This window comes from Phoca vitulina, unplaced genomic scaffold, assembly GCF_004348235.1.
Source record: "Phoca vitulina isolate PV1807 unplaced genomic scaffold, GSC_HSeal_1.0 scaffold10, whole genome shotgun sequence".
Classification (NCBI taxonomy): Eukaryota; Metazoa; Chordata; class Mammalia; order Carnivora; family Phocidae; genus Phoca; species Phoca vitulina.
The window spans coordinates 24,908,167-24,933,436 of NW_022589713.1; the positions used below are offsets into that span (position 1 = coordinate 24,908,167).

Consider the following 25,270-nt stretch of genomic DNA (forward strand, 5'->3'; position numbering starts at 1 on the left):
ATGAGTGACTTAAACTTTTTACAGCTTTAAATCAGCTAAAGAGAGAACGTGAAAGCTCAATTTAGAAATGGTTCTGATACAAAAACCTCTACTTAGAGTATGGATTTTGATTATTTTTAATAAAGAAAATCAAGTACTTTGTAGCCCATATGATGCTTGATGACAAACACTTTCGGTTCTCTTTTCGTGGTAAGAGTAGAAAGACAGTGCAGTGAGATGGGCGTGTGAGGCTGAGGCAACAGAATGAGCAAAGACAGGAAAGAGAGTGGCATACTTAGGGGTTCGTGGAATAATCTGCTATGATGAGGATTTGTGATAGGCAGTGTTTGAAAGGTCGACTGGACCCAGTTATAAAAGGCTTTATATGCCCCAAGCTAAAGAAGTTACTGGGAACCACTTAAGGTTATGGTTTAGTTTGCTTTTTTGTTGTTGTTGTTGCTGTTTTGCTTTTTAAAGCAGGGGACAGCTTGTGTGAAAAGACTGTCATCTTGGGAATGTCACTCTAGTGGCGAGGAAGGAGGATAGCTTGAAGAAAGATGTGAAGTTTCTATTTCTGAAACATTATAATTGAATGGCTAGGGTGCTTCTGGTTGGATATGGTCAGTACATCTGTGGAATAGGATAGTAGCAGAATTCTTGCCAAAGGGCAAGGTTTGTGGAACTCTGGCTTATTAGTAATAGGCTCAAGAGTCAGCAGACTTTTTCTCAACAAGCCAGATACTAAATATTTGAGATTTACAAGCATTATGTTCTCTGTTGAAACTACTCAGCTCTGCCATTATAGCTCCATAGCAGCCGTAGGCAATGAGTAAATAAATGTACAAGGCTGTGTTCCAATAAAACTTTATTTACAAAAACAAGTGGCCACTGCAGGCCATAGTTTGCCAACCCCTGATGTAAACTCTGTTGAAAAGAGGGTCAGCAACAGATCTCTAAGTCCATCTTTTCATGTAGCAGCAAAGGGAAAGGAATGTCTCAAGGAGCATTAGGGAAGCAGGAAAATAGGGAGGAAATGATGATTGAGACTAATGGGGGAGAGGGTGGTAAACAGGAAGAATAGAGGACTACTCTTTCTATTTTAAAAAAGGCCATAGAAATTTGAATACTGACTTAGGTGTTTGATAGTAAAGAATTACTAGTTTTTTTTAGATTATGATAATGGTATTGTGGTTTTGTTCTTAAAAAGGATCCTTAAAAGAGACCCATGTTAAAATATTTTTGAATGAAATGATATGATATCTGGGATTTGTTTAAAAATAATCCATTGGAGTTACAGAGGAGGGGAATAGATGAAACAGAATAGGCCTTGAGTTGATAATGTTTGACCCTGGGTAATGGGGTACATAGGGATTCATTGTACTAGTCTCTCTGCTTTTCAGTTTGTTATTTCATAATAAAACATTATTTTAATAAAAGGCTTTGGATTTGGGAATTAACAAAGTGGAGAAAGAGGGATACCAAGGAGAGAGAGATAAAAGAAGCCCATGTCAAGGGAAAGCCTCAGTGATGAGAATTTTAGGAGAAGTTTTCCAAGTACTCAGAATGAATCGAGTTGAGAGCACTCTTCACCTTTGGACATTTTGTTTTATCCCCTATACAAATATATCTAGAATCATGCAGTCAAGGGCACTTTCCCACAAAATGGGGAAATTCATGATGGGTTTGTATTAAAACCTGTGTGTCTGCTGGTAGACATTTGTGCTTTTGACGCAGTGTACCAAGGGAATGAAATTCACATAGCAGTAATCTCTAGAGACTTCAAGAATGCAGTGGGAAACATGAAAGTAAGCATTTTCTTCTGTGAGATACTTATGACTGTCATACCTTTAAGCCCCTCCTCCCCTTTTCTTAATACCATCTTCTTAAACTTTATAAAAGGCATGCGCATTACACAACATTTGAAAACTACAGGACAAAATAAAGGAAACTAATTATCTTTCTTCCTAAGACACAGCTATAGCCAGTAACAAAACAACTCTGACTTTTCTAGGTTGGACACAAGGGTTAAATAATCATAATCCCCTGCCCTTCCTGAGCTTAAAATGTACTCAGGGGCAATGGACTGAGAAACAAGGGCAATAGAGTCTCCTAAATTTAAATAAGATCTCTGAGTTTTTTAATGAATTTTTGGTTTATCAAGTATAAATGTTCTAAATATATTTTTATGTTTTCCTAATTTTCTGATCTGTCTCACTAAATGTGGAACTTCTCACATTGTTTTCTTTCTGACTTGAATTTTCCTTTATTTGACTTTTTTTCTGCTAACTAAAAACTGCAGCAGGAAAGGGGTAGGGGAGATAAAGCGTGTGTGTTATGTGCTGTGTATCATTGTTATATAAAGGTTTTCTTTTATGTGACCTGTGAAAACCTTATATTTGAAGTGTGCCTGGGTATGCTAAGTATAGATCAGTTCTCTTCTTGGCTTTTGTTTTGTTTTTGTTCTCATGTTGGGTGACAACTGAGAGAACTAGTAGAATAGATACCTGAACCACCCATGGATCAACAGGTGCACTCTATTCTCCATAATCTGAATTAAGCCAATAATTTGTCATGTCATTTATCCTTTTGTTTAAAGGTTATTTATTGAAGACGTTCCCATTGTACCCGGTATAAAAACCATGATGCATTCTAGAGCTAGATTGAAAAACAGTCTGTAATTAGCTGACAGATAATTAGCCCTTTCAGGATACCACTTTCATCTTATAAGCATTTACTCTTAAAATGAGCTAAATTGTCTTCTGTAATTTACCTGGCATTTGCTTTACTGGTGTACACACTAGCGCTCTTTCTTTCTAAGTAAAGCAAAGCAATTTGAGAACTCAGAAGGTACCAGCAAACTTTCTACCAAGAATGGCCAGTGTTAGAATGTGGTATTTTTAAAACATGTTCAGTTTAGATTAGTGTTGCCAGTCCCCTCTTTTTATCTTTAAAGTGTTATTGGCCAGACAATATCTGTAGGCTAAAATGACTTTATAGGTATTTCTTCTTTATTTTTCAATTGCCAAGCTTTTTATTTTTCAAATGTGTTCTAAAATTCAGCATTAACTAGAAATATTTAAGTTTCTGAAGCAAACTTTCAGTAAAATATTTGATTATTATAGTTTCTGTCCTTAGATGTTAATCTCCTTGCAAAATTTATAGTGGGTTTTTCATTTAATATATGTTAAATTACTGTTTTAGCTCTTTGACCAGGAATAAGCATTATTTTGAGTTTTTGAGGCAGAGCAGAATTATGTGCACACCATTAAGTGATGGTTCAGTTGATTAATGTGAAGAAAATGATGTAAACTACATTTAAATTATTCATATACAAGTAACTTTTGACATGCAATTTGATGATCTGCTGTTAGGTTCTACACATAGTTTACATTGTTTTTATGCTGAATTCTTGACTTATTTAAAACAGTTGTTTGTATGGGCTTACTTCAATCCATTACTCTCTGATAATTCTTTGTTAAATGCTTAGCAAAGTCCTTGTGGAAATAAGATGGTTTTTATTATCTTGTACTTTTGGTCCTTTTTGTTAGTGGCCTGCACTATGCGCTGTCTTATAATAGCTTTGTTAGAGTTAGGAAATATGACATTAAAAATAGGTTGACTTCAGGGGGCCTAGGTGGCTCAGTTGTTAAGTGTCTGCCTTCGGCTCAGGTCATGATCCCAGAGTCCTGGGATCGAGTCCTGCGTCAGGCTCCTTGCTCAGGGGAGCCTGTTTCTCCCTCTCACACTCCCCCTGCCTGTGTTCCCTTTCTGTCTCTCTTTCTCTCTCTCTCTGTCAAATAAATAAATAAAATCTTAAAAAAATAAAAATAGGTTGACATATTATCTAGTGAAACGTGAAGAAGGTATTATCTTTTTTTTTTTAATTTGAATTTTATTTTATTTTATTTTTAATTTTTTATTATGTTAATCCCCATACATTACATCATTAGTTTTAGATATAGTGTTCCATGATTCATTGTTTGTGATTAACACCCAGTGCTCCATGCAGAACGTGCCCTCCTCAATACCCATCACCAGGCTAACCCATCCTCCCACCCCCCTCCCCTCTAGAACCCTCAGTTTGTTTTTCAGAGTCCATTGTCTCTCATGGTTCTTCTCCCCCTCCGATTTCCCCCCCTTCATTCTTCCCCTCCTGCTACATTCTTCTTCTTTTTTTCTTTCTTAACATATATTGCATTATTTGTTTCAGAGGTACAGATCTGAGATTCAACAGTCTTGCACAATTCACAGCGCTTACCAGAGCACATACCCTCCCCAGTGTCCATCACTCAGTCACCCCGTCCCTCCCACCCCACCCCCCACTCCAGCAACCCTCAGTTTGTTTCCTGAGATTAAGAATTCCTCATATCAGTGAGGTCATATGATACATGTCTTTCTCTGTTTGACTTATTTCGCTCAGCATAATACCCTCCAGTTCCATCCACGTCGTTGGAAATGGCAAGATCTCATTCCTTTTGATGGCTGCATAATATTCCATTGTATATATATACCACATCTTCTTTATCCATTCATCTGTTGATGGACATCTTGGCTCTTTCCACAGTTTGGCTATTGTGGACATTGCTGCTATAAACATCGGGGTGCACGTACCCTTTCGGGTCCCTACTTTTGTATCTTTGGGGTAAATACCCAGTAGTGCAATTGCTGGATCATATGGTGGCTCTATTTTCAACTTTTTGAGGAACCTCCATACTGTTTTCCAGAGTGGCTGCACCAGCTTGCCTTCCCACCAACAGTGTAGGAGGGTTCCCCTTTCTCCGCATCCCCGCCAACATCTGTCATTTCCTGACTTGTTAATTTTAGCCATTCTGACTGGTGTGAGGTGGTATCTCATTGAGGTTTTGATTTGGATTTCCCTGATGCCGAGCGATATTGAACACTTTTTCATGTGTCTTTTGGCCGTTTGGATGTCTTCTTTGGAAAAATGTCTGTTCATGTCTTCTGCCCATTTCTTGATTGGATTCTTTGTTCTTTTGGTGTTGAGTTTGATGAGTTCTTTATAGATTTTGGATACTAGCCCTTTATCTGATATGTCATTTGCAAATATCTTCTCCCATTCTGTCAGTTGTCTTTTGGTTTTGTTGACTGTTTCCTTTGCTTTGCAAAAGCTTTTTATCTTGATGAAGTCCCAATAGTTCATTTTTGCCCTTGCTTCCCTTGCCTTTGGCGATGTTTCTAGGAAGAAGTTGCTGCGGCTGAGGTCGAAGAGGTTGCTGCCTGTGTTCTCCTTTAGGATTTTGATGGACTCCTGTCTCACATGGAGGTCTTTCAACCATTTGGAGTCTATTTTTGTGTGTGGTGTAAGGAAATGGTCCAGTTTCATTCTTCTGCATGTGGCTGTCCAATTTTCCCAACACCATTTGTTGAAGAGACTGTCTTTTTTCCATTGGATATTCTTTCCTGCTTTGTCAAAGATTAGTTGACCATAGAGTTGAGGGTCCATTTCTGGGCTCTCTATTCTGTTCCATTGATCTATGTGTCTGTTTTTGTGCCAGTACCATACTGTCTTGATGATGACAGCTTTGTAGTAGAGCTGGAAGTCCGGAATTGTGATGCTGCCAGCTTTGCTTTTCTTTTTCAACATTCCTCTGGCTATTCGGGGTCTTTTCTGGTTCCATACAAATTTTAGGATTATTTGTTCCATTTCTTCAAAAAAAGTGGATGGTATTTTGATGGGGATTGCATTGAATGTGTAGATTGCTCTAGGTAGGATTGACATCTTCACAATATTTGTTCTTCCAATCCATGAGCATGGAACGTTTTTCCATTTCTTTGTGTCTTCCTCAATTTCTTTCATGAGTATTTTATAGTTTTCTGAGTACAGATCCTTTGCCTCTTTGGTTAGATTTATTCCTAGGTATCTTATGGTTTTGGGTGCAATTGTAAATGGGATCGATTCCTTAATTTCTCTTTCTTCTGACTTGTTGTTGGTGTATAGGAATGCCACTGACTTCTGTGCATTGATTTTATATCCTGCCACTTTACTGAATTCCTGTATGAGTTCTAGCAGTTTTGGGGTGGAGTCTTTGGGATTTTCCACATAAAGTATCATATCATCTGCAAAGAGTGAGAGTTTGACTTCTTTTTTGCCAATTTGGTTGCCTTTGATTTCTTTTTGTTGTCTGATTGCTGTGGCTAGGACTTCCAATACTATGTTGAATAGCAGTGGTGATAGTGGACATCCCTGCCGCGTTCCTGACCTTAGGGGGAAAGCTCTCAGTTTTTCCCCATTGAGAATGATATTCGCTGTAGGTTTTTCATAGATGGCTTTTATGATATTGAGGTATGTACCCTCTATCCCTATACCCTGAAGAGTTTTGATCAAGAAAGGATGCTGTACTTTGTCAAATGCTTTTTCTGCATCTATTGAGAGGATCATATGATTCTTGTTCTTTCTTTTGTTAATGTATTGTATCACGTTGATTGATTTGCGGATGTTGAACCAACCTTGCAGCCCAGGGATAAATCCGACTTGGTCGTGGTGAATAATCCTTTTAATGTACTGTTGGATCCTATTGGCTAGTATTTTGGTGAGAATTTTTGCATCCATGTTCATCAGGGATATTGGTCTGTAATTCTCCTTTTTGATGGGGTCTTTGTCTGGTTTTGGGATCAAGGTAATGCTGGCCTCATAAAATGAGTTTGGAAGTTTTCCTTCCATTTCTATTTTTTGGAACAGTTTCAGAAGAATAGGTATTAATTCTTCTTGAAATGTTTGGTAGAATTCCCCTGGGAAGCCATCTGGCCCTGGGCTTTTGTGTTTTGGGAGATTTTTGATAACTGCTTCTATTTCCTTAGTGGTTATAGGTCTGTTCAGGTGTTCTATTTCTTCCTGGTTCAGTTTTGGTAGTTGATACATCTCTAGGAATGCATCCATTACTTCCAGGTTATCTAATTTGCTGGCATAGAGTTGCTCATAATATGTTCTTATAATTGTTTGTATTTCTTTGGTGTTGGTTGTGATTTCTCCTCTTTCATTCATGATTTTGTTGATTTGGGTCATTTCTCTTTTCTTTTTGATAAGTCTGGCCAGGGGCTTATCAATCTTGTTAATTCTTTCAAAGAACCAGCTCCTAGTTTCGTTGATCTGTTCTACTGTTCTTTTGGTTTCTATTTCATTGATTTCTGCTCTGATCTTTATTATTTCTCTTCTCCTGCTGGGTTTAGGCTTTATTTGCTGTTCTTTCTCCAGCTCCTTTAGGTGTAGGGTTAGGTTGTGTACTTGAGACCTTTCTTGTTTCTTGAGAAAGGCTTGTATTGCTATATACTTTCCTCTTAGGACTGCCTTTGCTGTATCCCAAAGATTTTGAATAGTTGTGTTTTCATTTTCATTGGTTTCCATGAATTTTTTTAATTCTTCTTTAATTTCCTGGTTGACCCATTCATTCTTCAGTAGGATGCTCTTTAGCCTCCATGTATTTGAGTTCTTTCCGACTTTCCTCTTGTGATTGAGTTCTAGTTTCAAAGCATTGTGGTCTGAAAATATGCAGGGGATGATCCCAATCTTCTGGTACCAGTTGAGACCTGATTTATGACCTAGGATGTGATCTATTCTGGAGAATGTTCATGGGCACTAGAGAAGAATGTGTATTCCGTTGCTTTGGGATGGAATGTTCTGAATATGTCTGTGAAGTCCATTTGGTCCAGTGTGTCATTTAAAGTCTTTATTTCCTTGTTGATCTTTTGCTTAGACGATCTGTCCATTTCAGTGAGGGGGGTGTTAAAGTCCCCCACTATTATTGTATTGTTGTCGATGTGTTTCTTTGCTTTTGTTATTAATTGCCTTATATAATTGGCTGCTCCCATGTTAGGGGCATAGATATTTACAATTGTTAGATCTTCTTGTTGGATAGACCCTTTAAGTAGGATATAGTGTCCTTCCTCATCTCTTATTACAGTCTTTGGTTTAAAATCTAATTTCTCTGATATAAGGATTGCCACCCCAGCTTTCTTTTGGTGTCCATTAGCATGGTAAATGGTTTTCCACCCCCTCACTTTCAATCTGGGGGTGTCTTTGGGTCTAAAATGAGTCTCTTGCAGACAGCATATCGATGGGTCTTGTTTTTTAATCCAATCTGATAGCCTGTGTCTTTTGATTGGGGCATTTAGCCCATTTACATTCAGGGTAACTATTGAAAGATAGGAATTTAATGCCATTGTATTGCCTGTAAAGTGACTGTTACTGTATATTGTTTGTGTTCCTTTCTGGTCTATGTTGCTTTTAGGCTCTCTTTTTGCTTAGAGGACCCCTTTCAATATTTCTTGTAGGGCTGGTTTCGTGTTTGCAAATTCCTTTGGTTTTTGTTTGTCCTGGAAGCTTTTTATCTCTCCTCCAATTTTCAATGACAGCCTAGCTGGATATAGTATTCTTGGCTGCATATTTTTCCCATTTAGTGCTCTGAATATGTCCTGCCAGTCCTTTCTGGCCTGCCAGGTCTCTGTGGATAAGTCTGTTGCCAATCTAATGTTTCTACCATTGTAGGTTACATATCTCTTCTCCCGAGCTGCTTTCAGGATTTTCTCTTTGTCTCTGAGACTCGTAAGTTTTACTATTAGATGTCGGGGTGTTGACCTATTTTTATTGATTTTGAGAGGGGTTCTCTGTGCTTCCTGGATTTTGATGCCTGTTTCCTTCCCCAAATTAGGGAAGTTCTCTGCTATAATTTGCTCCATTATACCTTCTGCCCCTCTCTCTTTCTTCTTCTTCTGGGATCCCAATTATTCTAATGTTGTTTCGTCTTATGGTGTCGTTTATCTCTCGAATTCTGCCCTCATGATCCAGTAGTTGTTTATCTCTCTTTTTCTCAGCTTCTTTATTTTCCATCATTTGGTCTTCTATATCACTGATTCTTTCTTCTGCCTCATTTATCCTAACAGTTAGCACCCCCATATTTGATTGCACCTCATTAATAGCCTTTTTGATTTCTACTTGGTTAGATTTTAATTCTTTTACTTCTCCAGAAAGGGTTTCTCTAATAACTTCCATGCTTTTTTCAAGCCCAGCTAGTATCTTTAAAGTGATGATTCTGAACTCTAGATCTGACATCGTACTAATGTCCGTATTGAGTAGATCCCTGGCAGTCGGTACTACCTCTTGTTCTTTTTGTTGAGGTGATTTTTTCCGTCTTGTCATTTTGTGCAGAGGAGAATAGATTAATGAGAGAACAAAATGCTAGCAGGGTAACAACCTCCCCAGAAAATATACTCTAAACAAATCAGAGAAGACCTGAAGCAGTGGGAAAAGAAAGGGAAAGAGAGAAAAAAGAAAAAAAGAAAAAAGAAAAAGATAAAGATAAAAACAAAAGCAGAACAAAACAAAACAAAAACAGAATGTGATCAAATATGATCAGGCTGGTTTATAGATCAGTGCCACACACAAGATTTTGGGTGTATTTTGGTCTGTTAAAAGAAAGTCCCTCCCAAAATTTTAAAGAAAGAAAAACTTATATATGTACAAAAATAAGGATTGATATGATGAAGGGATGGAATATGACTGTAAAGATGGAAATTATAAAAAATTTTATAAAAGGATTTGATAAGTTGTTTGAAAAAAGAAAGAAGAGGATTTAAAAAAAAAAAAAAGAAAGAAAAAAGGGAGAGAATGTGATCAGGCAGGGGAGTAGAAAAAAACCATACACTAGAGATTTAGAGTATATTTTGATCTGTTAGAAGAAACTATCTCAAAATTTTAAAGAGAGAACAACTTATATATATATGCCAAAAATACAGGTAACTACTATGAAGGGATAGAATATGACTTTAAAAATGAAAAATAAAAATGTTTTTTTTTTTTTTAAAAGGGATTGATAAGATGTTGGTTGAAAAAGGGAAAAAGAAAAATTCAAAAAAAAAGAGAAAAAGACAGTTAAAAAAAATAATTTACTTTGAAAGACTAAAGAATCATGGGGAAAAAAGCAAAGAATTCTGTGCTGTATTCCCCTAGCGCTGGAGTTCTGCCGTTCTCATTGATCGGTAAACCTGGTCTTGGCTGGCTGTTCTCGCTGATCTTCTGGGGGAGGGGCCTGTTGCCGTGGTTCCCAAATGTCTTTGCCGGAGGCAGAATTGCCCCGCCCTTGCCGGTCCGGGCTAAGTAATCTGCTCGGGTTTCTCTTGCTTAGCTTTTCCTAGGTATTTAGATAAGCAGTGTTGTTAAAACTCTAAGGTACTATTAAGAAAATGCACAATTGGGAATATTTTATGCTGTTTATTATGTAAATTCTAATGTTTATCTTGTTCAGTATTGGTAAAGGTTTTCAAGGTGTCATGAAAAGATGGGGATTTAAAGGCCAGCCTGCTACTCATGGTCAGACAAAAACCCACAGGAGACCTGGAGCTATTTCAACTGGTGTAAGTATAACTTAGTGGTCTCCTTTTAATGCTAAATACTCAGCTTCTACACATAGAGTGCTTTAGTCTGTCCTTGGGGTCAGGTCACATAATTTTAATCTGACTCCAGGTGGGTCACAGTACTTGTCACATTTTTATGGGTCCTGGCCTCACTTACTTTCCAGAACCAGACTTGAATCATTTAGTAACAACCCCTATACTTAGAGCCAGTATTCTCAGTACATTCCTGCCTACTTTCTCATTTCCATCTCTGTCTCCCATCCTACCCTCTGAAGTCAGCTGCAAGAAATCAGGGATTAGAATGTCCTTCCATCTACCCCACCAGTTCTTTCACAAATTAATTTTTGCCTTAACACAGACAGTTGGGAAAGATTGTCAAGGACAGTATCATGGTGCAAGGGAGAAGTAGTAGAGAGGAAATGGGGACACAAACAATAAGAGCACAGAAAATGGAGAAGGACTTTTGTATTCTGAAATAATTTTCTCTAAGTTGTAGGATTGAATGGATAAGTAAATATATTGATAATGGGAGCAAGTTTCTTACTGCTGGAAAAGGATATTCAGGTATGAAAAGGAGGGAAATTAGAACAAACCGTGTAGTGTTGAATTCAGATTGCAGGTATCCATCATACACATTTACTGTATGTGTACATAAAGAAAGAGAAATAGATTTAGATAGGTATGTGTGTGTATATTTATTCCTTAGCTCTCTGCTGAAAGAACCTAAAAGCAAAAATATTCTATAGCAGCAAGCCACACCTAGAGCCTAGATCTTAGTTTCTGAATATCATTGCCCACTGAAAGGAACTTGGACCCATTGGAGAAATGGCCAATTTCATGCATGGGGCAGGAAGAGTATAAGATGAACCCAAAATATCTTGTTCAAGAAAGTGAGGAATGTAATTTACAGCATGGTAACTATAGTTAATAATGCTGTAGTGCATATTTAAAGGTTGCTAAGAGAATAGTTCTTAAAAGTTCTCATCACAAGAAAAGAAGTTTTTTGTAAGTATGTATGATAATGGATGTTAACTAGACTTATTGTGACCATTTCACAATATATACAAGTATCGAGTCATTACTTTGTACACCTTAACCTAACATAATGCTATATATCCATCAGACCTCAATAAAAAAAATAATTCTTTTAGAAATTAAAATAACAAGGAAGAAAGAAAGGAAGTGCTTTAAAAATGATGGCACATGAAAAGGACACAGCAGCCAGCTAAAATGAGCTCCCACTTGTAAAGCTTGGGATGGTTTGATCTGGAAATGTAAAAAATGACAGAAAATGGAATAAAATTAGAATTGATGATCTCACACTGGTACAGATGCATAAAGTGAATGGATAGGTTAATAAATGGGAGAAAAGGGACTTCTCTTCTTTGCAGTATAATATTAGCAAATAAATGTACAAAGAATGATGGAGTTAGAATTTCATTTTGACAGCCATTGTAGGAATAATTGATTCAGCCAGGAATTATCAGTGGATGCTGAAACAAGTGCTGAAAACTTGATGGAGACGAGTTTATATACAGAGTCCCCAAAACAACTCATCGATTAATTACAAAGGGAAAGATAATAGCCTTAGAGTGGATTAACCTAGTGAACACAAAAAGAACAGAAAAGAACACATCATCATTTCTGTGGTGATTCCTGCCAAAAATGCATCACCTGAATCTGATCATGGGAAAACATTAGACCCAAAGTGAGTGATAATCTACAAAATAATTGGCTTCAAAAATGTCAAGATCATGAAGGACAAAGGCTGAGGAGCTGCTCCAGATTTGAGGAGACTAAAGAGACATGACAACTAATTACAGCGTAGAATTCTGAAGTGGATCCTGGACTTGGGGGAGCATTATTGGGGCAAAATTTAGAATGTGGACTACAGAAGAGATAATAAATTTTTTGAGTTTCATAAATTGTACTGTGGTTATATGAGAGAATATTCTTGTTCTTAAGAAATACACACTGAAATACTTGCAGGTAAAGAAGCATCATGTCTGCCATCAGATTTTTAGATAGTACAGGGGAAGATGTGCATATATAGAGGTAGAGTGAATGGTAGAGCAAATGGGGCAACATGTAAACACTTGGTGAATTTGGGTAAAGAGTATGAGAGTTTTTTGTATTTTGCAACTTCTTTATGAATGTGAAATTATGCAGTTATAAATTATATGAAAATTGTTATAAAAATTAGGTAGATCATAGATGTAAATTTAAGAGCTAAACTATAAAGTCTTTTAAGAAAATGTAGAAGTAACTCTTTATGACCTTGGGTTAGGCGAAGCCTTAGATAGGACGCCATAAATACAAGTAACAAAAGAAAATACAGGTAACTTAGGCTTCATCAAAATGTACTTTTCTGTTGCAAACAATACAATCAAGAAAATGAAAAGACAACTCACAGAGTGGAAGAAAATATTTGCAAATCATAAATCTGCTAAAATTTATAATCCAGAATATGAAAAGATAACCCAATTTGGGGTGCCTGGGTGGCTCAGTTGGTTAAGCATCCAACTCTTGATTTTGGCTCAGGTCATGATCTCAGGGTTCTGAGATCGAGCTCCACATTGGCCTCCACACTCAGCAAAGAGTCGGCTTGAGATTCTCTCTCTCCCTCTCCCTCTGCCCCTTCCCCTGCTCCTGCAGGTGGGCTTGTGTGCTCTCCCCCTCCTTCTCTCTCTCTCTCACTCTCTCAAATAATTAAATAAATCTTAAAAAAAAAAAAAAAAAAGATAACCCAATTCAATCCAAAGGATTTGAATAGGTATTTTTCCAAAGAAGATATACAAATGGCCAGATTAGCATATGAAGAAATAATTAACATCTTTAGCCATTAGGGAAATGCAAATCAAAACCCAGTAAGCTAGCACTTCAGCACCTACTGTGATGACTAGAATTAAAAAGATAGATGGATAGTAACAAATGTTGGCAAAGATGTGGAAAATTTGGAACCCTCATACATTGTTGATAGGTATGTGGGAATGATAACAGCTGCTTTAGAAAAGTCTGGCAGTTGCTAAAAATGTTAAGTGTAAAGTTACCATATGACTCAGCAATTCCACTCCTAGGTATATGCCCAGAAGAAGTGAAAACATGCACAAAACACTTGTGCGTACATAGCAGCATTATTCAAAATAGCCGAAAAATAGAAACAACCCAAATGTTCATAAATTGATGAATAGATAATCAAAATATGGCAAATTCATACAATAATGTTTAGCATAAAGAAGAATGAAGTATTAATACATGCTGCAACATGGGTGAATCTTGAAAACAGTCACAGACTACATATTGTATGATTCCTTTTACATAAAATGTCCATCCTAGGCAAATCTTCATGATGAAAGTAGATTAGTGGTTGAATAGAGCTGGAGTTGGAGGGAGTGACTACTAATAGATTTGGAATTTCTGTTTTAGATTGATGAAAATGTTCTAAGATTGCTTGTGGTCATACACAGCTCCCTGTATATATTAAAATATTTAAATTGTATACTTTAAAAAGAGTAAAATGTATGGTATGTGAATTATACCTCAGTAAAGCTCTTTTAAAATTAGGCATGTAGAAGAACCTATTGTTATGACTCAAGTTAGTCATTTGTCATGAAATGCACCATTCTGTGTTTGTAAATACTGCCATTAAGTATTAGCTGGTCAATACCTTTATAATCCTTAGAGGGTGTACTTTTTTTTTTAACTCTATTTTATTATGTTAGTCACCATACATTACATCATTAGCTTTTGATGTAGTGTTCCATGATTCATTGTTTGCGTATAACACCCAGTGCTCCATTCAATACGTGCCCTCTTTAATACCCATCACCAGGCTAACCCATCCCCCCACCCGCCTCCCCTCTAGAACCCTCAGTTTGTTTCTCAGAGTCCATAGTCTCTCATGGAGTGTGTACTTTTAGTGAGAATGTAAACTTAATTGGGGAGGGCAGAGTCCTTTTTTAGTAATGTTAAGCAAGGTGTACCTATCACAGAGTATGTTTGTAGAATGAATAAGAGTGATATTTAGTCTATAACACACAGAATTGTCTTTTAACCTGAGTTGGTTACCAACTCTCATACTATGGTGAGCTACTTCCACTGAGAGTTTTACCTGTTGATGTCAGAGTAGTGATACAGAAGTGTTTATGTTCCAGGAATTCATGTGTCATGAGAAGCTTTCCCATTTTAGATGTAATTCAAATTTGCTTCTTTAGATACAGTATTATCCATTATCAAAGCCAAAATCAGAGAGACCATGTGAAGCTGTTTGATTTATGTGAATCAGAGACAACCAGAGCTAGACAAACAAACTCAATATTCCAATAACCAACTCTGTCCTTTAATCATTCCGGGGAAGGAAAGTAACATCAAAAGCGAGGGTGGAAGAGTAGGCCATCCCAGCAGCAGGGGTGTAGATGGAGTCCATTAAGTCAGTTAATGCAGAAGATTAGTGAAAACAGACCAGGCAGTCAAGTTTGTTCTTTGGTGGTGTGACGTGGGTTTACATTTTGTAATTCTTTTCTTTTCTACTTCTCAACCAGTATTAGCGAAGTTGCTACTCTCTTGTTACCGGTTTTTCTCCTACATTTGTTTCTTAGCCTGTATTTATTTTGTTGCTCTAATTTAGAAGGGAAATCCTCTGGGGTAATTGTGTCCAAATCCACATTTAGTTCCTTACTGGGGCCTAGCAGAATGAGGAAAAAATAAAACACTTTAATAACTCCTATCTCACTTTGCATTTCGGTTTGATCAGTGCTATTGGAAATTGAGAGTACTTAAAAGTGCTAATTTTGGTTTTCTTATGTAGGATGTTGCCAGAGTCTGGCCTGGAACTAAAATGCCTGGACAAATGGGAAACAAAGATAGGACAGCATATGGACTGAAAGTAAGTTTCTGAAATGGCTGTTTTAGGAATAATCAAATTAATACCTGAATGTAAAGGCACCAGAGGATGTACCGCATCTGTGTCTGCATAGGGTCGTTCTGATACCTGAAGTGTGTGTGTGTGTGTGTGTGTGTGTGTGTGTGTGTACACGTGTGTGTGTGTGTGTGTTGTAGCCATAATCGTGGTAGTGTGTTCATTTAACACCCAAGCTATGGATGTGCAGTCATTGAAAAGAAAGTTAGTCATCTACTGTTTGATCTGGAAGATTTCCACAAGATGGTGCATGAGAAAAGTTAGATTCTAAAGCATTGTGTATAATACTATCCTTTTATAAAAGGATGAACAAAAGCTCCCCCCATGTATATGTTACTGTGCTGTTATATAAGCACAGAGAAAAGTGGAATTCCATGCCAGAGTATTTTGGATTATATGTCGAATGTGTGGGAGGATAGAAGTAGATGTGGAGGAGGAGGAGAGAGGGAGACCATGAAAACAGGAGGGAAAAGATAGTATTAAAGAAAGGATTGTGGTATATATCCATCTTTATAAAATAACTATATGTATTTAAAGGGGGGGGAGTTAAATTCAGTCCCTACTAATTTGAGGAATTTGCCAAATAACTGATGTTTATATGTGTATGTGTATATGTTTCAAAGTATAGAAAGTACAAAGAAGAAAATAGCTCCTCCTAAAAACAATACCCGAAGATAAACACTGTTAACATTTTGGTTTATGTTCTTCCAGCCTCTATTCTAGATACATTTTTTTTTTTTTAAAGATTTTATTTATTTATTTGACAGAGAGAGATATAGCGAGAGAGGGAACACAAGCAGGGGGAGTGGGAGAGGGAGAAGCAGGCTTCCCGCTGAGCAGGGAGCCTGACGCGGGGCTCGATCCCAGGACCTGGGATCACGACCTGAGCCGAAGGCAGATGCTTAATGCCTGAGCCACCCAGGCGCCCCTATTCTAGATACATTTTATTTATAAATTTTGACCAACAGAGTTTTTTAAATTTTATGTAATTAAATCTAAGATTTTTTTCCCTTCTATTACTTTTACATCTATGAGAGATCACCTATTTGTATCTTTCTGTGTATTTTCTGTGCGTGTGTGTGTGTATTTGCATGTGCGTACATGTGCAATATTTCAATTTCCATAGTATTTAACATTTAGCCACTAGGAGCTATGAGCTGTGGGTCAGACTTGATTTTCCCCCCACATGAGTTGTTCTTTCACTACCATTTCTTGACCATCCTCCCCCATTTGTATAAGCTTTTCTCTGCATGAAAGGCCACCCACATGAGGACCATCTGCTCAGCACACTTATTTTGAAAATTAGACCCAGAAACGTTGTGGCTTCCCCAGTTTCTAGTTGCAGCAAGCTAGTATTAAATAAAAATAAAATAAAATTGAATTTCCACTTGTTAATGGTGCCAGCAGAGTCCATTGAGATATCCAAGCAGTCTTGGTTGTTGAGTCACATTTATATTTAAAATGATGAGAGTTTGCAGGGTGCCTGGGTGGTGCAGTCAGTTAAGCATCCGACTTTTGATTTCAGCTCAGATCATGATCTCAGGATCGTGGGATGAAGCCCCACGTCTAGCTCTGTGCTCAGCATGGAGTCTGCTTGAGATTCTCTCTCCCTCTCCCCCTCCCACTTGTGCTGTCTCTTTCTAAAATAAATAAATAAATCTTTTAAAATGAGTGTTTGCTACCACTTCCATAAGACATATCTGTTATAATCATATATTACAAGTCATCAATAGGATTTGAATTTTTCCTATTCTCATTCAACATTTTGAAGTGCTAATATGATGATTACTTCATAGGCTACTTATAGCCTCAGTTTTTAGTAACATATTGCTTGTTTTAATACAAGTATATTCCCAAATTTTTAACTCTTAAAATTCGATTTCATTTCTTCCTTTAGGTATGGAGAATAAACACAAAGCACAATATAATCTTTGTAAATGGCTCTGTACCTGGACATAAAAATTGCTTAGTAAAGGTATGTATGTAAACCATCTTTATTTTCCATTGTTCGGTTACATGAATGTGTGCTATAAATTCTTCTTTAACTCATAAATGTGGCTTGAAGATAAGGGGCCGTTTCTCCACATTATCTGCTAAATTAAATTTTTTCCACTTTTCAGTAGCACCTGACTGAAAAAATTGTACAAAATAGCCAAAACCTATGTTTATAAAACCATGAATCTGCACAAAGGGTAGGACCAATAAATAGAGGCTCTTTAGAAATACAAAAAGGATATTAGGATAACTATTGCCAAAATATCAGTATCCTTCCAAAAAAGAACTTTTAATTTTTTACAAAATACTTTGACATAGCCACTGGAAATACATGAAATGGAAATTCAGTGAGAGAGTCAACAAGATAGGTGATAAAAGGGCACCTGCCTGGCTCATTTGGAAGAGCAGGTGACTCTTGATTTTGGGGTGATGAGTTCAAGCCCCACGTTGGGTATAGAGATTACTGAAAGAAAAATAAAATAAAACTTGAAAAAAAAGGAAGGTGGTAAAAGTAGACATTTTAAGGAGAGATTTATTATTATTTTTACTAACATTGCTCTGATTATACTTTTTAGTGTTTTTCTTAAAAATATACATGTTCATTTTATGTTCAAAAACAAAAGAAAACAAATGTACAGGAAAATTTTGAAAAAAAACTCTTGCACTCTCACAGACTTACGCCTATCAAATAGAAAATAAATATTCTGCCTGGGATTTAGACCAACATAATATAACATGAGAAATCACTTTTGAAATTTGAATCTTCCATTCTGAAAATAAATTTATAGTAGAAGTGATGCCAGATATTCCCAGAAATATATTCTTTATTAATTTTCTAACAGTAACAACAAAAATAGGTTAAAACTTAAACCTCAAATTTTTCAGATTGGGTCTTTATGTATTCTTTTCATTTCTCAAAGTAGATTCCATTACTAGTCTAAAGTATGATACTTGTTTTAATCTTACAGTAATTAAAATTCCCTTTCTGCAATTAACTTTTTGACTGGATTCTCATTTTTCTTAAAGAAAAAATACATCTTATGAATTCTTACAAGTTTTCGGCTTTTTTTTTTTTTTTTTTTTTACTTTGCATGTTTTTAGATTTAAGTAGGTTTCCAGTCTCCAAGTGGCCTAGTCATAGACACAATGACAGGTTGTCAAGGTTGGCAGGTTGTCATTGTACTTCTTAGAACATATTGGCTTCATAATTAAATGTATCCTTCTACATTCCAGGCTTATTGCATGTTTATAAATATCACAACCTAATAAAAGAGAAAAGAGGGAAATGATTCTTTTCCATAATGAAATCATACTGTATAGCAGATGAATTTTTAAATTTTGACAAAATGTTGTCAAATCTCCCTTTTGTCCCCATTTTACTGCATACACGGTTCTAGGCTGGCTTTCCAGCTGCACCTTACTGCTGCTATGGCTTCTCAGATACACTCGGCATTTTCTTGGATGCCAAATATAGATGAGTAGGTCACCTGTCTTGAAAAACCGTAGTATGTGCAGTGATATTCTGACTGGTTGTTAGAAACAGTTTATAGGCAACAATATTTAGTACTCTTCCACCTACTTCAACAAAAAAATTGCCTCCAAACACTCCGCTTTCTGAAAGAATGATGGCTTGCCATTACTGAAGACATTCAGAAGATACACCAAAGGCAATTCCAAAAGAGGAGTCCAAATATATTTCAAGAAACTGGCATAGGGGCTCCTGGGTGGCTCAGTCAGTTAAGGATCTGCCCTCGGCTCGGGTCATGATCCCAGGATCCTGGGATCGAGCCCCGCCCCTGCATCGGGGTCCCTGCTCAGTGGGGAGCCCGCTTCTCCCTCTGCCCCTCCCCCGTGCACTCTTACGCATGTGCGTGCACTCTCTCAAATAAAATCTTAAAAAAAAAGAAACTAGCATCAAAGAATGTCTAGTCCATTTTGAACTGTTAACACACTAATGAATGTATTTGCAAGAAACGTATTTTGGGGCTCCTGGGTGGCTCAGTAATTAAGTCTGCCTTCGGCTCAGGTCAAGATCCCGCGGGGTCCTGGAATCGAGCCCCGCGTCTGGCTCCCTTCTCCGCGGGAAGCCTGCTTCTCCCTCTCCCACTCCCCCTGCTTGTGTTCCCTCTCTCGCTGTGTCTCTCTCTGTCAAATAAATAAATAAATAAACTTAAAAAAAAAAAAAAAACATATTTTGATGTTTAAAAACTCATTTTGAAAAAAAATCTTTGAAACAGTGTCTAAACAAGTGTCTTTTGTAACCTTACACAAATGTCTGTCCCAGACATTAAAGATGGGTTTAGTGAGTGTTTTGTGGGCTTGTGTTTTAAATGTCAGAAGTGTGGTACACTTTTTGAAAACATTCACCCCACTTTTTCTATTCCTCCAGGTGATTCCATAGCAAGTGATAAAACCCCCTTGCCCATGGGGATTGAGGCACGTCCTAATGGACAGGCAGCCTCTTTAACATTCTCTCATCCCATAGGAGCTTTTGCACCCTGCCCCCGCCACCCTGCAGAGTACAGGGCTACCAATACCTTTTTTTATTCTAAAGTTAGTAAAGATAGTCTTAGGGATGACCAACCTGTTTAATCAGTGTAAGCATTTTTGTTGTTTGGATTCACTAAATCTATTAAGAGAGCCTAAAGAACTTATTTACAACATTATGTAGTGTATGTTGTTATTATTTGTGTATGCTCATTCCTATACCCTAATTTAGAATTTAAGTTTATTCTAGATTTCCTAGTTTGTGTGTGTGTGTGTGTGTGTGTCTGCTTGTGTGTCCTACCCCTCACCTTTCCTCAAAGGATTTGAACTGGTTTGCCAATATACAGAAATATAAAAAGAATGAGCTGGAGAGTTGAGGGAGTTTTGGCGAGGGCAGGGAAATAAGGAAGCCAGAGGTTAGATTAAGTGCACAAAAATACATACTATAGAGTCTTACACATTTGTTAAAGATGGGTTGCAAGCTTTTGGCCCTCGGCCTTAGAGCCAAGACAAAAGAGATTTAAATAAAATGTCATCATTTATGTTTCAAATCAATGAATTTATAGTACTGTAGCATTTACAATTAGAATATATAAACAGTGCTTTTATCTGAAATGTTCCTCAGGGAGGAGAGATCTATCAAAATGTAAAAGCAACTGAGAATTTGCTACTTAGATCATTTACGACTAAATTTTCACATTTATCAAATTAGCACAAAGTTTTGCTATTGTTGGTTTTGTTTATTTGCTTGGGTTTTCAGTTCTAAATTTTGAGACAGTTTAAATTGGTAAAAGAATAGGACTTTTTTTCCCTCAAGTTAAAGTTCAACCCAAGATTAGTGAATTGGAAAAAAAAAAATGAGTTTATTTTCTTCTGGGCAACTTACTGAAAATTTCTTGGAACAATTTTAATGAGAGAGATTAAAATAGATGTTTTTCTGTACTTAGCTGTTCTTAGCAGCTGTATACTTAATTTCAACCAAATTATTCATTTCTTATTGCCAAAATGATTATGCCTTATTTTACTCTGTGTGTATAATTACATGTAATTTTTTTTATTTCTCTCTGAATGAAAGCTGTAGAATGAGTCAGAAGCTTTAAAGAATCCAATAATGTTTTCCAAAAATAAAGCCCAACATTTTAGATCATATCAATATCTGAACTGTTCCTTGGTTTACGAATTCACAGATATAATTAGCATATTTTTAGAATATAAAGAGTTAATAGAGTTAATATAAAGACGTGTGGATTATTTTTATTTTTGCTAAATACTATTTTGTCCTTATTTTCTCAATGATAATGATACTTGTTAAATGTAAGCTTATTTCCTTAATAAAACTTGATATTTTTGGTTATGTGCCCTTTCACTTAAGACTAACAAAAATACTAGGTAAAAGTTATTTTTTTAAAACTCAACTTAAAAAATCTATGATAGAGGGGTGCCTGGGTGGCTCAGTTGGTTAAGCGACTGCCTTCGGCTCAGGTCATGATCCTGGAGTCCCTGGATCGAGTCCTGCATTGGGCTCCCTGCTCGGCAGGGAGTCTACTTCTCCCTCTGACCCTCCCCCCTCTCATGTGCTCGCTCTCTCTCATTCTCTCTCTCTCAAATAAATAAATAAAATATTTAAAAAAAAAAAATCTATGATAGAAAATAAAATAATAAAAATATGTAATAGTAGATAATAAAATCAATAATTAGGTAGTAATAACTTTTAGGTACATAGTTTGGATATAATTGATATCTAAGTAATAATTGTAAAATATAATTTATCCTGTTGGGCAGTTCTAGAGATTTATAAGTTATGGATAAGATATAAATTAATAATCAGTAATTTTATTTTGAGTAGATGATTAACTTGAGGAAGGCTGTATTTCTGTCATTGGATTAATTAAATTTATTGGAATAAAAAGAATACATTGAGTTCCTTTTACTTCATATAATAGTTGTGTTATTCACATTAGAAAATGTAGGAACACATATTCTTTAATTAATAATTAAAACAGACCTTATCTTTAACTTAATTGGTAATACTTATTAATAATATCTTTGTCTCCTTCCCCACAGATCAGAGATTCTAATCTGCCTGCATATAAGGACTTCTGTAAAAATCTACCATTTCCTACATATTTTCCTGATGGAGATGAAGAAGAACTACCAGAAGATTTGTATGATGAAAATGTGTGTCAACCCAGCGCACCTTCTATTACATTTACCTAACCTCATTGGACGTGGCAGAACCTTAACATATTTTATGAGCTTTGATGAGCCAGAACAGTAATATAACCAGGAAATATGTTTTCCTTTCTTAATCACAATACCATACTTGTCATCTTTGTCAAGGGCATAAATAGATCATTCATCCCCCAAACTAAATTATGTTAAAAAAAAAAAGTACCACGTTAAACAGATCAGTTAAGTAGATTGAATATGCCAAATTTAAATGGACTGGCAGTTTGCATATGAACAAAATCTTTGTAATTTGTGAGGTTCATTCTTTTTTTACTGCATATTTCTCAAGTTACCTTAAGATGCTTGTAAATTAAACTTCTTTTATTAAAGATTTGTCTGTCTTTGTGAAGGAATGGCTGTGGAACAGTGGCAAACCATTTGGGAGTTATGGTATAACCTATTCAGAAAAAGAAACCATTTCCTAAAATTCATTTTTATCATTCTTCCTTTTAGAGCCCTAAACAGAGGAAGTAAGATTTTTATTTAAATTACAGAAATATGTATGTCATAAAGGCCTGATGAAGGAAAAACAATAAAATCATAAATTTTGGATTCTGTTTACACTTCTGTTGGGAGGAATATTTTTTAGTTTGATCACTCAACTATAGTTAGGTTTAATCATTTTTCCTGATACCTTCCCAGAAGGATTTGAAATGGCCTGGGATTGTACATTCAACAAACTTGTGAATCACCTATTTCTGAAAATGTTAATGGCCCCTGGGTTTTCCTTCATTGTATGAAATTAAGATGTGTCTACTAATGGCTACTTAAGCCATATACTTAACAATATAAGTATAAGCAGGCCTCATTGAACTCCTGGATTTCCTCTGTACCAGATTCCTGAGGACCCAGAGAATCCAACTTAACTCCAGACGTTTTCTGAGACTTGATTCATATGGTCACCCAAGAGACTTACCAATCATAATGTTAGGTCTCCATATAATTTCCTGATAACAAAAAAAGAATTTTTTTTTGCTTATATTACATTTCTCTCATTCTCAATTTTAAATCCAAATGTAGCCACATTTTCTTAAAGTTTTCATTTATTGTTCCCTAATTCCACTAAGATTTGTTGCAAATGACAGGAAGTCCATACAATAAAATAGTAAATGAAGAGGAAAAATACCAAGGGTAATATAAATCAGAATAGGTGGGAAGGGGTGCCTGGTGGTTCAGTCAGTTGAGTGTCGGACTCTTGGTTTCGGCTCAGGTCATGATCTCAGGGTCATGAGATTGAGCCCTGCACTGGGCTCTGTGCTCAGCACAGTGTCTGCTTGTCCCTCTCCCTCTGCCCACCACCACCCCCCTCCCACTTGCTCATGGGTGTGCTCTCTCTCTAAAATAAATCTTTAAAAAAAAAAGGTGGGAAGTTGGGAAAGAAAGACAATACAATACAGATGAGCAGACTACGACAGAGTTACACTCAGTTTGACTCTGAGCTGCCTGGGTACCAAAGTAGAACAACATTGATCTTTTACATATTTCTCTTTAATCACGAGTTTCTCAAGAGGAACTATTTTAAACTGGAGTACTCTTGGTCACTGTACCATTTTTTATTAAAAACAAGAATAACTTATCAAACTAGAAATTCCTGGACTTGTTAAAAGATTATCTCAAATGTATTCAGGGATAAGATACTAGACACATTCTTGTCAGAGATCAAACAAGGATACCCTTTACTACCGCTATTCAACAATGTTCTTGGTCCTTGTCAGTACAATTACTAAGACAAGAAAAAGTAATGATAAAAATATTACAAAGTGAGAACAATATTTGTAAGAAATATCTACCGAGATCAAAGACAATCAACTGACAAGCCATCAGAACCAATGAAGACAGTTCAGAAAGGTGACTGAAAATAAGATTGATATTAGCAATATTCAATTGAGAAATTTTATGGGGTGGGGAGGGAATGGATATCATTCACAATAGCAGTTTTTTAAAACGTTACCTAGAAAAAAAAAGCCTAACGATTGTTCTGGGGTCCTATTGGAGAAGATAAAATTTTATTGAAAGATGTAAAAGAAATAGTGGAGAAGAATACCATGGTTATGAGTGGGAAGTCTTAATATTGTAAAGAATTCAATCCTATTTTTAAAATCTCAACAGGATTTGCCAATTGAACTGTTCAAACTGATTCAAAAATGGATGTGAACGTGAAAATTTAAGAATAACCAAAACATAAAATCATAACCATTAGTTTGGTGTGCCCCATACTACGCTTAGGGACTTACACTTACTTAACTTTGAAATTCGGTATACCGTATGCCTAATTCTACTACTTCAGTTGCATTTGATCAAAAGATTTTAATGAACTTAGAGATGCATGAAATTTGCTGATACACCAAAGGAAAGCAGCTGTTCCCTTGCAAGGCAAATGAACAATCATTGCTGGGAGAACATAAAATCTTGTTTCGCTCTAAAGTATTTGTGGAGATGGAGAGAAAGGAATCTTAGCACCTGAAGGTAACCAGATGACAGATGACAGGGAGAGGAAGGAGCCGTTCAGCAGTCATTTGCCCAGGACATGCAGTGTTTTGAAGAAGGCAGGGAGCCGTCTCCACTGGAGAGCGGGGCCTAGAACCATCACCATTTGTCTATAGAGTCTTCAAGTGGTCTTTGGATCTGCATTTGAATTTTAAGGAGAAAACTTCTGATCCTCTTTTAGGATAATGAGCATGAACCCTATCTTCTAAGAGAGCCAGGGAGCAAAGCATGTGCTTCCACTCCCCACCTTCATCCACCTACTCCCCACTGCCAGGACCCTGAATAGATACCTTACGTATTGAAGAAGATCTGGGCCCCGTTCCTGCAAACTTCTTCAGTAGAAGTAAGCCCAGAAGAAGTAACACGAGTTGTAGTCTACTGACCCAAGTGGAAAGGGAAGAAGCCTCGACAGTTACGGCCATTTCCTTCCTCAGGAAAGCCGACTGGTCAAGGCACATTTGCTTTAGGAGTTACACTAAGCATTGGTTGTCCTGCTTCCTTTCCAGGACCCTAACCCTACTAGAGTAGCTGAAGCTGAAATGCTAATGCTGTCTAGTCCTGTCTCCACAGTGGGCCCTGGCATGGGGGGAAAATTGGACGGTGACAAGCTGTCACAAACACTAAAATGTCAAGGAAAGCATTTCTTACCTACAGCAGATGTGAGGATATAATTTGCAAGGAGATTACGTTTTTCAAAGTCAATAAATAGTGCTTTCTGTAACATTTAATGCTGAGTTACAGACTTGCTTTTCAACTTTTCAAAAGGGGTGGACTATGACTTTTACAGCTTATTTCCAAAGGGAAATT

The 25,270-nt window shown here is 36.6% G+C and overlaps 1 protein-coding gene across 1 annotated transcript in view; it reads left to right on the top strand.

Annotated features, from left to right (window-relative positions):
* The window catches only part of MRPL3 (mitochondrial ribosomal protein L3), a 43,737-nt gene extending 21,412 nt beyond the window's left edge, over window positions 1-22,325 (top strand). The window contains exons 7-10 of the mRNA XM_032408705.1: window positions 10,239-10,347; window positions 15,155-15,232; window positions 17,163-17,240; window positions 21,812-22,325. Of these exons, the coding sequence (XP_032264596.1) occupies window positions 10,239-10,347; window positions 15,155-15,232; window positions 17,163-17,240; window positions 21,812-21,964 (418 nt within the window). The 3' untranslated portion in view covers window positions 21,965-22,325. The remainder of the gene's footprint in view (window positions 1-10,238; window positions 10,348-15,154; window positions 15,233-17,162; window positions 17,241-21,811) is intronic.
* The last annotated feature ends 2,945 nt before the right edge of the window (window positions 22,326-25,270 follow it).